Genomic DNA, 16654 nt, shown 5'->3' on the forward strand with positions numbered 1-16654 from the left:
TATATTTTCTCCTTACACCAATTAAATTCAGTATCTCACCTCTTATCCAAGAATCTCCACCTGGCCTTGTCTTTTTACGTATCCAAAACACTGCTGTGGCCACTATTTCATCTCTCAGGCCTCCCCATTAGCCTTCTATTGTATTTCTTCCCACTATTCCAGTCTATTATTGCCTAATGCTTCCTCCGAAATTCTAACAATGTCCGGATCTTTGAATTTATCCAAGTCCCCTTTCCTTGATGTTCTACCTGTTCACAATTCCTTCAGGTGTAATCTGCAGTTCGTAACCAATAAATTGAGGTCAGAGCCCACATCTGCCCCTGGATATAGTGGGTGATTATCTTATACAAACAGCTATGTTATTGACCATAATGTCAGGGGCATTCAGTCCACTGTCACTTAAGACATTGTTTCTGGCATGCATCTGCAATAGTCAATACAACCTAAGTACTTTCCAACACTATGATCTGTTTCTTCTTTTACAACACTGTGTCTGACAAAGATAATACAGACATCACCTTGGAACGTGCAGAGAATGATGTGAAATTTTAACAGTGAAAATTCCCAATGACTGCATATTCATATGCCACAGTAGCTGTACAAGTAAATAGGTCATGATCATAATGTGCAGAAAATGCAATAGTGATTGACCAATAAACAGAACAGGTCTAATTGCTAAATCACCGAGTGCATTTCCTCTGTTGTAATAAAATGCAATTTTGTGGAACAAGGATGGTATAAAAGCAAGTCCTACATCATAACAATACTCATTACAATTGATATCTACACATTATCAGAGTAACACAACACGCACCTACATTGCTGTGGATTTTGCTTCAGGAAAGTGGCAAAGCAGCCTCACAAACCAACTCCAATGGATTTGAGATGTATTGCTTCAAACCAACAAAAAATTTCCAATCGTGGTTTTGAGGCTGAAAAGTTTATCAATAGGTCTGCTCATAATTACCTGGGTGAACCAGACCTCAGGTCTGAGGGAGGAAAGAACATTTGAAGAGTGCAATGTCTAGTAATATTCAGGGGTGTTCAAACCTACCTCCGCATGTAGGACAGCTTTGTGTTTAAAATTTCAGTATTAAATGCAATTCTAAAACAGTTATCTGCAGTTTCAGCTGAAAATCCTGGAAAGTTTTCATGAGAACATTTAATCATCTGTTAAGTGGCATTCCAGATAGTAGATATTATTACCCTGCCAAAAGAACTGAAGACCTGTCCAGGGTGGCAACATCATTACGTTTATGCTCCAAAAATACGGAGCTGATGTAGTAACAGCATAAACTCAAGAATTCTTACAAGATGAGTGCTACAACATGCTACATGTCTATACCCCAAATTCAACCATTTCCAGGAGCTGTCCTAATCACAGTCAGGAGCTATATAATAAGCTAATCTGAAAGCTCTGTCACCTCTACATACAGCATCAAAAGGAAATTTCTCAGTTTTTGTAAAATAGATCCAACAACACAGTAAGACAGTAGCTTTCCAAATTGAATAAGTTATTCTTCAGTAAATGACTACAGACAGACAGCATATTCTGTATACTTGTTGTTGTTGTTGTTGTCTTCAGTCCTGAGACTGGCTTGATGCAGCTCTCCATGCCACTCTATCCTGTGCAAGCTGCTTCATCTCCCAGTACCTACTGCAACCTACATCCTTCTGAATCTGCTTAGTGTATTGATCTCTTGGTCTCCCTCTACGATTTTTACCCTCCACGCTGCCCTCCAATGCTAAATTTGTGATCCCTTGATGCCTCAAAACATGTCCTACCAACCGATCCCTTCTTCTAGTCAAGTTGTGCCATAAACTTCTCTTCTCCCCAATCCTATTCAATACCTCCTCATTAGTTACGTGATCTACCCATCTAATCTTCAGCATTCTTCTGTAGCACCACATTTCGAAAGCTTCTATTCTCTTCTTGTCCAAACTAGTTATCGTCCATGTTTCACTTCCATACATGGCTACACTCCAAACAAATACTTTCATAAACGACTTCCTGATACATAAATCTATATTCGATGTTAACAAATTTCTCTTCTTGAGAAACGCTTTCCTTGCCATTGCCAGTCTACATTTTATATCCTCTCTACTTCGACCATCATCAGTTATTTTACTTCCTAAATAGCAAAACTCCTTTACTACTTTAAGTCTCTCATTTCCTAATCTAATTCCCTCAGCATCACCCGATTTAATTTGACTACATTCCATTATCCTTGTTTTGCTTTTGTTGATGTTCATCTTATATCCTCCTTTCAAGACCCTGTCCATTCCGTTCAACTGCTCTTCCAAGTCCTTTGCCGTCTCTGACAGAATTACAATGTCATCGGCGAACCTCAAAGTTTTTACTTCTTCTCCATGAATTTTAATACCTACTCCAAATTTTTCTTTTGTTTCCTTTACTGCTTGCTCAATATACAGATTGAATAACATCGGGGAGAGGCTACAACCCTGTCTCACTCCTTTCCCAACCACTGCTTCCCTTTCATGTCCCTCAACTCTTATAACTGCCATCTGGTTTTTGTACAAATTGTAAATAGCCTTTCGCTCCCTGTATTTTACCCCTGCCACCTTCAGAATTTGAAAGAGAGTATTCCAGTCAACATTGTCAAAAGCTTTCTCTAAGTCTACAAATGCAAGAAACGTAGGTTTGCCTTTTCTTAATCTTTCTTCTAAGATAAGTCGTAAGGTCAGTATTGCCTCACGTGTTCCAACATTTCGACGGAATCCAAACTGATCCTCCCTGAGGTCCGCATCTACCAGTTTTTTCATTCGTCTGTAAAGAATTCGTGTTAGTATTTTGCAGCTGTGACTTATTAAACTGATAGTTTGGTAATTTTCACATCTGTCAGCACCTGCTTTCTTTGGGATTGGAATTATTATATTCTTCTTGAAGTCTGAGGGTATTTCACCTGTCTCATACATCTTGCTCACCAGCTGGTAGAGTTTTGTCATGACTGGCTCTCCCAAGGCCATCAGTAGTTCTAGTGGAATGTTGTCTACTCCGGGGGCCTTGTTTCGACTCAGGTCTTTCAGTGCTCTGTCAAACTCTTCACGCAGTATCTTACCTCCCATTTCGTCTTCATCTACATCCTCTTCCATTTCCATAATATTGTCCTCAAGTACATCGCCCTTGTATAAACCTTCTATATACTCCTTCCACCTTTCTGCCTTCCCTTCTTTGCTTAGAACTGGATTGCCATCTGAGCTCTTGATATTCATACACGTGGTTCTCTTCTCTCCAAAGGTCTCTTTAATTCTGTATACTATCAGGCTAATTCCAATCCTACTACTCTTAGATGGAATGTAGGTACTCTTATGAGCATAGCTGACTTATCCTAACTTGTATGTTTTATGGAAAACTACCTATGTTATATCATACATAACTTGCCACTGGTAATTATGAAGCAGAAGCTATGACTTGTCTTCATAGTTTATCCAATCTTTTTTCTGTTCTTCTAAGGAATAATGGATATGGTAGAAAGGCAGAATTAGAATGCAGATATTCATTGGACTACTTCCTTCAGTACTTTCAGAACCTTCATGTTTAAAAAACTGTAGATAATATTAGTGAATTGTGCCAATCAGCCAGAAGCTGTCTGCATTTTATTTTATTTTTTATTTATTTATATACTTCTTTTTGTATCCACTTAAGATTTTATTTCAATAAAATATAAAAAAAATCTACTACACATTGGTACTCAAATTTACTTCTCCTTCACATGGGGCAACTTGTTCCTTTTGCAGTTACGTTGCAATGAACTGTCTGAATGCCCATTAAGCTTCTCAATGGTCTCAATCACCTTTTGTGTGGTAAAAGTTTTACAGGGTGTGTAAATAAAATTTCAAGAGTAATCTCAGAACAAAAAAAAATTATTGAATATTTTTTACATCAGACTAAAATTCTTCAAAATAGATGCCTTGAGAATCCACACACTGCTGCCAACAAGATTTCCACTGCTGGTAAGCTCCCTGGAACTCGTTAACAGGATAGCTGGTCAAAACACTCTCTGAAGCCTTTTGGACTGCTGTGACATTGTGAAACCGCTTCCCTTTCAGGCATCTCTTCATTGGAGGAAACAAAGAGAACTCACTGGGGGCAAGGTCGGGGCTACAGAGTGGCTGTGGCAGCATTGCCATGTTGAACCGGGTCAAAACTTCAGTGATGGTGAAGCATTGTCATAGTGGAGCACCCAGTCATCTTTCTTCTCCGGGCGGACTACATTCCTCGAACAGTGGAGCACTCCAGTACAATACTAACCATTGACAGTCCGTCCAGCAGGCACAAACTCTTTGTGGATCAATCGTTTTGCATAAAAAAAAGCAATGTGCATGATTTTCACACATGACTTGCTAATGCGGGCTATCTTCGGGTTTGGTGATGCAGAGGTGTGTCACTCTGAGCTTTGCCTCTTCGACTCTGGATCGTATTGGAAGACCCAGGTCTCATCACCAGTGGCCACTTTGTCCAAAAAAATCAGGCTCAGTTTGTAAACATTCAAGCATTTCCAACGAAACAGCCAGGCATCATTCCATCTATCCATCCGAGAGCACTCTAGGGACAAGTTCCGCACACACTTTGCCCATCTTTAATTCTTCTGTCACCAGCTGAAACACAGTTTGGTGATTCAAACCCACTTCATATGCAATCATTCTGATGCTGATATGTCACTGTTTATAACTTGATGCACTTTGGCCAGATTTTTGTCAGTACTGCTCGTTGAAGGTCTTCCAGAGCATTCATCTTCCTCCAAGTCTTCACCGCCATGTTTGAACCTCTTGTGCCGCATGAAAACCACGACATGTGACATGGCATTTTCTTTATAGGCCTCTTGAATCATTTTGAATGTTTCTGTCACAGTCTTGTTCAGTTTTACACAAAATTTGATCGAACAACACCGCTCCAAGAGGCGCTGCATTTTGGATGCTCCAATATCTCGACAACGTTTCAAACCACACAATCCCTGCACTCACAATGTTTTCACTCCAGCATTTTGTTGGTGAATGTCGATGCTTGGCTCTCTTAGCCAACACCCCCCACCATCTGGTGCAGGTTGTGAGACTGGTCTGCAGGCACACTGTTACTCAGGAAAAAAAATCAGTCTTGAAACTTTATTTACACACCCTGTATGTACCTCTACTGGACTCACTAACTGCAGCCAAAACATTTGCAGGCATGTATTTATTCGATAATAACATCCCCAAATTTCATCTTTCTGATAGCTAACGGGCCATCAATAATCATAACACGTATAACTGTACTTGAGGTAAAGTTAGATCTGCAGGTGAATGCTGCACAGTATTATTTCTTGACAGACAGTGATGTAGGAGAAAGATGATCTGTTGTTAATAAAGGCATCAACTGATATGGTGCTTTATCATTCAACCCTTATGCAAACATGCAGTTTGCAGGTGCTTTCTCTATCCATTTCTAATTATATACCAAAACAAAAGCATAGAAAAAAAAAGTCTTGCACATTATGACAGCTGGTTCCAAAAAATACAATGTTATTACAAAATTAAATCAGCTCAAATTAATCAATTGAATACACAAATTAAATTTCACTTTTATCAATATTCAGTGCCAAATGTTACTTACTTCATCTCTTGCTTCTAACAGCTCCTTAATCTGTGCTGTGATCACTGGCAAGAGAATTGCACGGCATTCTGACAGTAAGAATAATTTACTGTGCACAATGTCATTTACTGTCATCATTTTCTGTTTTGTCAGACGGTTTGGTGGCAGTTTGTTGATAAGTTCTTTCAAAAGTTCACTGTAATGATATCAATGGGAAATCATCAACAAATTTAACAATTTTCAAGTATATCAATTACATAATAAAAAAAACTGTTACTACAATAACGAATACAATAAATTATTTATATACATTAACTATATCTTATGTCAACAAATATTTAAACAGAAAATTCTCAACAAAGGTGTTAGAAATCTTCATATGTAGTTGTATGTATTAACTTAAGTGTTTGACATCAGTATCAGTATTACACTATACTGCTTTTGGTACAATAAATTTCTTTTCGTTTCATATAATATACTTATGCAGTGAGTAATTATAACTTTGAAACATGGTAACCATGTTTACTTTTGTGAGCTTTCACTTTTTTGTAGAGATTTCTTTGGCAGTGCCATATCAATTGCTATGATTTCTGCAGGTAGAGTACACCACAAAGATTTTGTCACGCCTTATTCAAGTTGCACCAGAGGGCTACAGAAGTATTCATGAAAATATTTAGTCTACTATACTTCTATGGATTATCGTACAAATAATTTAGTAGTGTGTAGGATGTAATGATAATAACCCAAGTGGAAAATAAGGAGTCTAAGCCTGAGTTGAGGAAGGAGTGGTATTGGACAAATAACAAACACTGGAGAATGGTTGTGATATTTTTGTCTGCAGTTCATACAACAGTGACATTTAACTTTCAATTATTTAAATGGTAAAGCAAGGGTACACAATTAGTCTGGTCATATCAAGGGAAACTTGGGATACAATCAGTTGCCTCCTCAGCACATTTCACCGTCACTGTTAATTTTTAATCACAGATGATATGTTGATTTGCAGAAAGGCTCTAAGAAAGGACAGTTACACATTAGTTTTCAGCCAAAGCATGGTCATGTATGCATGAAGTGTGCTTGCTTTTTTGTGTGTGTTTGTGTGTGTGTGTGTGTGTGTGTGTGTGTGTGTGTGTGTGTGTGTGTGTGTGTGTGTTTTTCCTTTCCTGAAGAAGGCTTGGGTTGAAAGCCAATGAGTAATGTCTTTTTGTAGTGCCTGTCTGCAACTCAATGTGTCATCTTTATGGAGAGTAGCAATCTATCTCCTCCTTATATTGTAGTTGTCAGTTTATTTTCAAGTTTTACTATGGTGAGTGTCAGACACTTCATACCACTGAGAAGGTTACCAAAAGTTTTAGTTGCAACATTAAGCACCCCATTTTGTGCTGTAGACAATCTTAATGTGGCAAATGAGTGACTCTTTTTCTGGTACTGTAATTATGTACATTACTGTTCTTTTTGAACTGTAGTGGATTATTTACCACAAACTTCATAATGGAATAAATATACTGTGAAGCAGTAGTCAAAATGCCTAATTCGTTAAACAGATATCTGCAAAATGACTGCGGGTGAGCACCACATATTATTCTAACAGCACACTTTTGAGACATGAAAACTTTTTTCCTTGACGCCAAGTTATCCCAAAACATTACTCAATATGACATCACTGAATGAAACTATGCAATATATGTCAACTTATTGCTTTGTCTCACCCCAAGATTTATAATTATTCTAAGTGGAAATGAGGCTGAACAAGTTGTTTTAGGAGTTCCAAAATGTGGTTTTTCCAGTTTAAATTCTCATCAGCATGGATATTTAAGAATTTTGAAGTTTCTACCCTATTTATTGTTTTGTTGCCAAGTTACCACACATACCATTGGTATAGTACATCTAGATACGCAGAACTGAATATGTTATGTCTTTTTTAAAACTGAGGGTGAGACCATCTGCAAAAACCAATCAATGACACTGTACAGAACATTGTTTACGATTTCTTCTAACGGTGTATGTATGCTTGGGTTGATTACAATACTAATGTCATCTGCACAGAGAACTAATTCTCACCGGCCCGTGTGGCTGAGCGGTTCTAGGCACTTCATTCTGGAACTGCGCGACCGCTACGGTCGCAGGTTCGAATCCTGCCTCAGGCATGGATGTGTGTGATGTCCTTAGGTTAGTTAGGTTCAAGTAGTTCTAAGTTCAATGGGACTGATGACCTCAGATGTTAAGTCCCATAGTGCTCAGAGCCATTTGAATCATTTGAAGAACTCGTTCTGCTTGCTGCATACTACATGGAAGATCATTTACATAGAAGAGAAATGGACCTTAAATTGGTCCTAGCGTGTGTCAGTTTAATGAAAATTCAACCGTTTATAAGAAAACCTACGGCATGTGTTATGCCTTCAATCGTCACACAATGGTCTTCCAGGACCATTTACCATATACGATGCAAAATGGCATCAGTATTCAACTCCACAAGGTGACCAGACACTCCTTGTTAGTAAGTCTCTCTCATGCTTTGTTCAGCTGCCATATCCAGCTCAACAACGATTTCTATGAAATATAGTTTACACCACATAAAAGACATGTTTCACATTCACTTGGTTCCTAAAAATTACACAAATTTGCACTGTTCTAGTCCGGGTAAACCCCTGTAACAAGCTTGCAATCTGCACTGATGGTAGTTCATCAGCTGTTGACTATGGCTATCTTTCACTCAACATGAGCTGCCACATTTTAGAATACAAGGCTGCAAAATTTAAAATACTATGCAGTATCCTGCCATTTGTGATATATTTACTGACTCACCCTCATATTTCAATAGACTGCCAAAGTAAGAAACACAAAAATGCCCAGGAAAATAATACAATACAATCATACAAGTCACTAAGCAATGAAATCAAAAGGATGTGCAAAAATGCGAAACCAAAATGACAGCAGGAAAAATGAAGCAATCGAAAAGAAATGTTCATGAGAAGAATAGAGTCAGCTTTAAAAAAATCAAAATACACTCCTGGAAATTGAAATAAGAACACCGTGAATTCATTGTCCCAGGAAGGGGAAACTTTATTGACACATTCCTGGGGTCAGATACATCACATGATCACACTGACAGAACCACTGGCACATATACACAGGCAACAGAGCATGCACAATGTCGGCACTAGTACAGTGTATATCCACCTTTCGCAGCAATGCAGGCTGCTATTCTCCCATGGAGACGATCGTAGAGATGCTGGATGTAGTCCTGTGGAACGGCTTGCCATGCCATTTCCACCTGGCGCCTCAGTTGGACCAGCGTTCGTGCTGGACGAGCAGACCACGTGAGACGACGCTTCATCCAGTCCCAAACATGCTCAATGGGGGACAGATATGAAGATCTTGCTGGCCAGGGTAGTTGACTTACAACTTCTAGAGCACGTTGGGTGGCACGGGATACATGCGGACGTGCATTGTCCTGTTGGAACAGCAAGTTCCCTTGCCGGTCTAGGAATGGTAGAACGATGGGTTCGATGACGGTTTGGATGTACCGTGCACTATTCAGTGTCCCCTCGACGATCACCAGAGGTGTACGGCCAGTGTAGGAGATCGCTCCCCACACCATGATGCCGGGTGTTGGCCCTGTGTGCCTCGGTCGTATGCAGTCCTGATTGTGGCGCTCACCTGCACGGCGCCAAACATGCATACGACCATCATTGGCACCAAGGCAGAAGCGACTCTCATCGCTGAAGACGACACGTCTCCATTCGTCCCTCCATTCACGCCTGTCGCGACACCACTGGAGGCGTGCTGCACGATGCTGGGGCGTGAGCGGAAGACGGCCTAACGGTGTGCGGGATCGTAGCCCAGCTTTATGGAGATGGTTGCGAATGGTCCTCGCCGATACCCCAGAAGCAACAGTGTCCCTAATTTGCTGGGAAGTGGCGGTGCGGTCCCCTACGGCACTGCGTAGGATCCTATGATCTTGGCATGCATTCGTGCGTCGCTGCGGTCCGGTCCCAGGTCGACGGGCACGTGCACCTTCCGCCGACCACTGGCGACAACGTCGATGTACTGTGGAGACCTCACGCCTCACGTGTTGAGCAATTCGGCGGTACGTCCACCCGGCCTCCCGCATGCCCACTATACGCCCTTGCTCAAAGTCCGTCAACTGCACATACGGTTCACGTCCACGGTGTCACGGCATGCTACCAATGTTAAAGACTGCGATGGAGCTCCGTATGCCACGGCAAACTGGCTGACACTGACGGCGGCGGTGCACAAATTCTGCGCAGCTAGCGCCATTCGACGGCCAACACCGGGGTTCCTGGTGTGTCCGCTGTGCCGTGCGTGTGATCATTGCTTGTACAGACCTCTCGCAGTGTCCGGAGCAAGTATGGTGGGTCTGACACACCGGTGTCAATGTGTTCTTTTTTCCATTTCCAGGAGTGTAATTTTTAGAGACTTTTAAACTCACTGTTGTCAACATTAATACATCAAAAGTAATTCCACTGTGACACGAAGAGGAAAGCACAGATATGTGAAAAAAGTACACTGGGGGCCACTATGAAGGAGAGTTATTGTCTGCTAAAGTGATAGACGATGAAATGGATATACATTGGGAGGCCACAGGGGATCCAGTTTTAGTCAGAGTGCTATAGAAGTTTAGAAGACTTACAACAAAATAGGGCAGAAGAGATAAATATCAGTTCTTTTGACATTTCTAGACTCTCTGGGAACTGACAAAAAAAAGCATTACTTAAGTCTAAGTGTGGGATCAATACTACTGGAGACATCCTGTCCGACTTTCATAATAATATAATCTACACAATTCCAAAGGTAGCAAGGGAAGATAAATGCAAAACTATTTTACAGTCAGTTCGGTAGTTCTTGTGTTCTAGTTGCAGCCATTCTCCTCCATTGTTCTGCCTCCATATCAAAAAAATAAAGATAATAGAAATGTTAAAAAGAGAGATTAAACTTCAGGGTGAAAGGATATCTATGAAGATATTCATTGACGACATTGCTCTCTTCAAAGAAAGTGATGAAGAGTTACTTAAGTTGCTGAATGAAATCAATAGTCTATTGAATACAGAATATGGATTAGGTCCAGAAAGATATTTCTGAGCATACACAGACCTAGAGCATAAGTGAAAAGGCTCCCTGCAAAACCACGAGGAAAGGAATGGGAGTATTACACCAACTGTAAGAAGTAAAGAGATGATAAGACATGTTTTAAGACACCATGTAATAACTTCTATGGAGCTACAGGAAGCAGCACAGGGTAAAAAATGTAGGAGAAGACAGGTCTTGGAATATATACAACCACTAAACCCCTGATTCTGTAAAGAATTTAACTCTCATGTACAAAATAGCTGCAAACTATTTTATGTTAAGTGTGTAAAACATTTTCTAAATGTTTGAAATTGTGGTTAAAGTTTGTTGCAAGTCCCTGGATGTGTATAGTCTAGGTAAATTGTACTCCATTTTAAGCACCAGCTGGTTTTTCACACATCTCAAAATTTATGCTCCGATATCTTCTGAATTGTGTGTTCTACAATTATATAATTTTGCAGGTTCATTCAGTGGTATACGTGGATACTGTCTGGAAAATATGTTGTGAATGGAGTACACAGCAACAAAGTAAAAAAAAATTAAAATGTCATGACTTATGTGGCCATCTTACTGCATAAACAGCAAAAAATGTAGTAAGCGATAAACTTTTGTCCTTTGATCAGTTTATGGGAGTATCGTCAAGAAAAATTTCTGCAAAGGTTTGAAATTGTCTAAAGTCTGTTTCCAGTCACTAATTGCTCTCAGTCTCAAATAATTGATTTAGTTGTTTAGTTACATGTTCCACAGATAATAAATTCTTTTATCGAAATGCTGTGGAACGAATAAGTTTAGAGACTATGTATAGATGATTAGTGCTAATAGCAATACACACATTACTATTTTTAGTCCTGTTCATGAAACTGAACTTGTTTGTTTCCTGTTATTATTGTTTATTATTATTCAGCTGAATGGTTGATGGATTACCTTAATAAGATCATTGAGGAGGGAAATATTCCAGCTGATTGGACATGTAGCACAACACTTCAAATTTGGGAGCAGAATGGAAGTCCAGCTGAATGTAACAACTACCACCTAATATGCTTTCTGTCACACACCATGAAAGTATTCGAGCACATCATTGATAAAAGGATCTGACAAGTTACCAGTCTCTCTATCAAGCAATGTGGATTCGTGAAGGTCTGTGGGATGACAGATGCTACCCATGCAGCTCAACTGCTTATCCAAAAGCACTGTGAGAAGTCAAAACATCTACACTTTGCCTTTCTCGACCTCGAAAAGGCCTTCGACCTACTGCCACAAGAGTTAATTTGGCTTGCCCTGCGAGAGCATGCAGTACCTGAAGAGCTCATTAGGTGAGTCAGACTACTCTACCAGAACTCGAAGAGCAGGGTACAGTCAGCTGCCAGACTACTATCTGATGACTTCCCTATTTCCTTGGGAGTTCATCACGGATCTGCTCTCTCACCACTCCTATTTATCACTGTCACTGCATTACTGTATGCTGATGACGTGCTATTGGCCAGTGAAGATAAGAATGATCTACAACTTCAAATCCAAGCCTGAAATGACTGCCTTGCAGATGTAGGACTACAGCTCAATATATTGAAAACATTACCTTTACACAGTTTTAAATGGCTCTGTAACCATCAGAATCAATGGTGTTGACCTCCCAACAGCAAGGACTTTTAAGTACCTGGGTTCGACACTTGCTGCCGATGGAAATCTCGGCGAAGAAATCTCCAACCGCCTTAGCAGCACATGGCTCAAATGGTGTTCTGTTACTGGAGTACTACGTGACAAGAAAATTCCAAACGGGCTCAAACCAAAAGTATATTGATCAGTAATCTGTCCAGTTACACTGTATGGGACTAAATGCTGGCCGTCAACATAGGAAGTAGAGCAAAGACTTGTTGTTATGGAGACAAAAATTCTTAGGTGGTCATCAGGATTAACATTGAATGACCATGTCACAAATAATGGAAGTTTGCAGGCTATAAGGTGTTGCACCAACAGTAGACAAAAAGAGAGAAAGCCACCTACGCTGGTACGGGCATGTCCTAAGAGCAGACGAGATAACAGTGGCAAAGACTAGTTTCAACCTAAATATAAATAGGAAACATCCAGCAGGACATCCAAGGCTGTGATAGCTTGACACCCTGCATGAACACCTCAAGATCTCAGGCCCTCGTCTTGAGCAGGCTCAAGATCGCAAGATGTGACAACAACGAGCCAAAAAAACAGACCCCGCCACCACGCGGGACAAACACTACGGAAGAAGAAGAAGAAGAAGAAGAAGAAGAAGAAGAAGAAGAAGAAGAAAATTATTATTGTTGTTTGCTGACTACAATAAAAATTCATCAATGGAATAGAAGGAGTTATTCAGGAGAAATGATTTTAAATTACCTGTCAGACATTTCATGCCCCCTGGGCAAATGATCAAACATTTTTGTTCCTGCATACTGAACTCCTTTCAGAGCCACTGACAGCTTTAACATAGGGTAATAAAGTTCACTTTTCCCTCTCGTGTGGTAGGTATGGATATGACTGTTGTTCTCAAAATAGATTTCTACCAGGGTCAGGTTTCAAACCTGGACCTCCTGCTCACTACGCAGATGCGCTAAACTCTACACCACCCTGGCAACGGCTTTGCACGCCAGCACGGACTATCCCGGCAAACCTCTCTCTTCAATTCAAATTCCAAATTCCCACTCATGCCTCAGCCCACTCGGTACTCCCCCTAAACTCCAACAGCATTGCAGAAGCTCCCCAACTCTACTGGAACAGCAACTCAGCATCTCATGAAACGGGGCATCCTGCCTTAATACAGACATAAGTGCGTGAATCAAATTAAATGACACTGTTCCAGAGAACTTTTCAAGTTTCAATGATCTGTATCCCAGCCTCTTCCTCAATGCAATGCTGTTCAAGTTTAGGAGGAACACAAAGTGGGCTAGAGTGTGGATGAGAATTCGGCTTAAAGGGGGAGGAGTACTAGGGTAGTCCATGCAGATGTGCAACACCTCTGCACCAGGACGAAGTAGGGGTTAGTGCATATGTCTAGTGAGCTGGAGACCCGGTTTGAATCCCGGTCTTGGTATAAATTTTTGTTCTTTGCTTTAGTCTGCATCTATATATCACAGTTGTTTGAGATGGTCTCTAGGTCCGTATAGTTTCATCTGATTAAAGCACCTGTACCTGGGTTTCAGGCAGGTTTCCCCTGTTTCATTTGAAGCTGAGCTACTATTCCAATACAGTTGGAGAGCCTCAGCAATGCTGTTCGAGTTTGGGAGGAATGCCAAGTGTGCTGAGCTGTGAACTGGAATTGGACTGAGGAGGGAGGCATTCTAGAGTTGCCCACGCAGTTGTGCAAAGCCACCGTACGTGGGTGGCACAGTGGTTAGTGTGTCCGCCTAGTGAGCAGGACACCCACGTTCGAATCCCGGTCTCGGCGCAAATTTTCATTCTTTGCTTCAGTCTGCACATATCCATCACAGATCTTTGAGACTTTGAAAGTTCTCTGGAGCCACATAGTTTCATTTGCTATAAATATAATCTGAATATTTGCAGGTGGCAAATTACACTGCCTCGAGACTATAGTACATGGCTTCTAATAACTATAGTACTTGTCTTATTGTGTTACAGCTTCAACATAAGAATATACCTCTCAATGAGTTCTTTTTTTTTTTTTACCTGATCTGATCAGTTTCATCAGCCCATCTCTTACATTGGACCAGGTATCACATATACAGTACTTTTTTAAATCATTGTTCCCTAAGAAATAACAATTTTAATACTATGCTGCTGAAGCCACTAACAGTGATAATAGTAGTAGCAGTAGTAATAATCTTAATGATAACGGTAGATACAAAAAGAATTTATAGGTGTACAAAATAGATGTTTCCTGGTGAAGTAATTGCTGTGGTATGGAAATTTAAAGAGACTGCAACAGTTAAGAACACTGGGAAATGAGGAGAATCAAGTAGGAAAGAAGGATGTATAAGGGTAACAAGTGCATAGACTCAGGTTCCTGCTACTTAGGACGACTTCGAGAAAGCAGCTGAATGATGGAGTGGGACCAAAAGAGTTTTGGTCTGGTGGTAATGGACATTTCTGCAATGTTGTTCGGACAAGAGCCCGACTGAGGAGAGAGAGGGGGGATGGTGCATACTGATAAGACAGTAGAGAAGACAGAGGGTATGGAAATCTCTGCACTTGTATGCACAAAACAAGGATAGATGTATATGTAATGCTGAAATATGATCAAAGATTCAAACATCACACATATAATGAACACAGGCTTTCATAAACAATTCCAGGTGCTGTGAGCTTTCCTGAGAAATGCCTTGCAAGATAACATCACAGGAATCAACAATTGATGGTATAAGTGTTTGTACAAGTATGCTTTTCAGGTCAAGAGAGAAGGGCTTTTTATATTTTTGTAGGGCATGGAAAGATGGTGAAACCTTCTTGCACATTGCAGTTGTGTGCTCAGTCCAGTTTAAATTTTCAAAATATTGTTACTATTATTACAGCCTCTTTCTTACCCCACCCCATTGCCTCACCGATCGTGTTCTACTGTTCGTAGTCTGGCTTCAGCTGCCAGAGACTGTAGTCATGTACGTGTAAGATGCGCGTGTGTGTGTGTGTGTGTGTGTGTGTGTGTGTGTGTGTGTGTGATTTATTTTTGACAAAGGCCCTGTAGGCTGAAAGCTTATTTTGTGATAAGTTATTTTACTGTGTGTATCTGTGACTCAGCATCTCTGCTATATGGTGAGTAGGGACTTACTTTTCATAGCATTGTTACATTCCATCCTGGATTTTCCACTGTTTCAATTGCTCATAGACCCTTTGGTGAAGGGGAGATATTTGTCCCATTTTGGGTTAAAGATGGTAAGGATTCCCAATACTTCGGGCCAATGGGACTAGAATGACCAATGAGCATCATTTTGGTTTTGGAAGAGTTGAGCTTTAACCATACATCCTGCACCCATTTAGACAGTGTACACAGGTTGGTATTTAGATTCTCAAAAGCTGTTTTCAGGCTCCTTCTGCTTCACCCCTCTTCCTTCCCCTCCAACCCTTCTGCCACAAGAAGGAACCAATGGCTCTGAAAGCCTCAAATTTAGATATCTTTATATGTATGTTCTCCTGCCTCTAATTGCTGAGCAGATCTCTTTATGTATCCAGTTATGTTATATTATATTCTCTTACTATTTGCTTTATTACTGACGTTAAGTTCTTGACGATGCTTTTAAAAGACTGTCATTGGTAAAATATATATTAGCCTATCAAACATCTTTGGCCATACTCTTTTCTGGATTGTCGCCTTGAAGTTCTGGCATCATGTTATGTGCTACTCTCTCGTAATGACACCCTTTAAAAGGAGTGGTTCATAGCTGCACTCTGCCATGCCCTTCAAATGATTCAAATGGCTCCGAGTACTACGTGACTTAACTTCTGAGGTCATCAGTCCCCTAAAACTTAGAACTACTTAAGCCTAAGTAACCTGAGAACATCCATGCGTGAGGCAGGATTCGAACCTGTGACCGTAGCGGTCGCACGGCTCCAGATTGTAGTGCCTATAACTGGTTGGCCACTCCTGCCGGCTGTCATGCCCTTCACTGGATATGTAATGTTGTCAGCTTCCAGCACATTCACAGGGCTTAAACATTCTGTATATTCACCTAAGTCAACTCCCCTTGAAATTGGGTTTTGGTTTTCAGTTTTTCTTCAGTTACATGAATCTGCTGCTGGTTGTCATCAAATGTACCAGCTCTTTATATTTTCTGATTTGGTCTCCAACAACTGCTGGGTATTACTGACTAACAATAGAAAATCCAGGACAGAATGTAACAATATTATGAGAAAGAAAGTTGCCACTCACCATATAGCGGAGATGCTGAGTCGCAGATAGACACAACAAAAAGATTTTCACACTTAGGCCAATGGCCTTTGTCAACAATACACACACACATGTGCAAGCAACTCACACACACATCTGCTGTCTCGGGC

At 40.6% G+C, this 16654-nt stretch overlaps 1 protein-coding gene across 9 annotated transcripts in view; it reads right to left on the bottom strand.

The window, feature by feature from the left end:
* LOC126355928 (dedicator of cytokinesis protein 1) overlaps nucleotides 1-16654 on the bottom strand; it is a 452703-nt gene that overhangs the window by 289972 nt on the left and 146077 nt on the right. For all 9 annotated transcript variants that reach the window (XM_050006495.1, XM_050006492.1, XM_050006496.1 and 6 more), the window contains exon 16: nucleotides 5612-5786. In XM_050006495.1, coding sequence (XP_049862452.1) covers nucleotides 5612-5786 — 175 coding nt within the window. The remainder of the gene's footprint in view (nucleotides 1-5611; nucleotides 5787-16654) is intronic.

Source organism: Schistocerca gregaria, chromosome 3 (genome assembly GCF_023897955.1).
Source record: "Schistocerca gregaria isolate iqSchGreg1 chromosome 3, iqSchGreg1.2, whole genome shotgun sequence".
NCBI classification, from domain to species: Eukaryota; Metazoa; Arthropoda; class Insecta; order Orthoptera; family Acrididae; genus Schistocerca; species Schistocerca gregaria.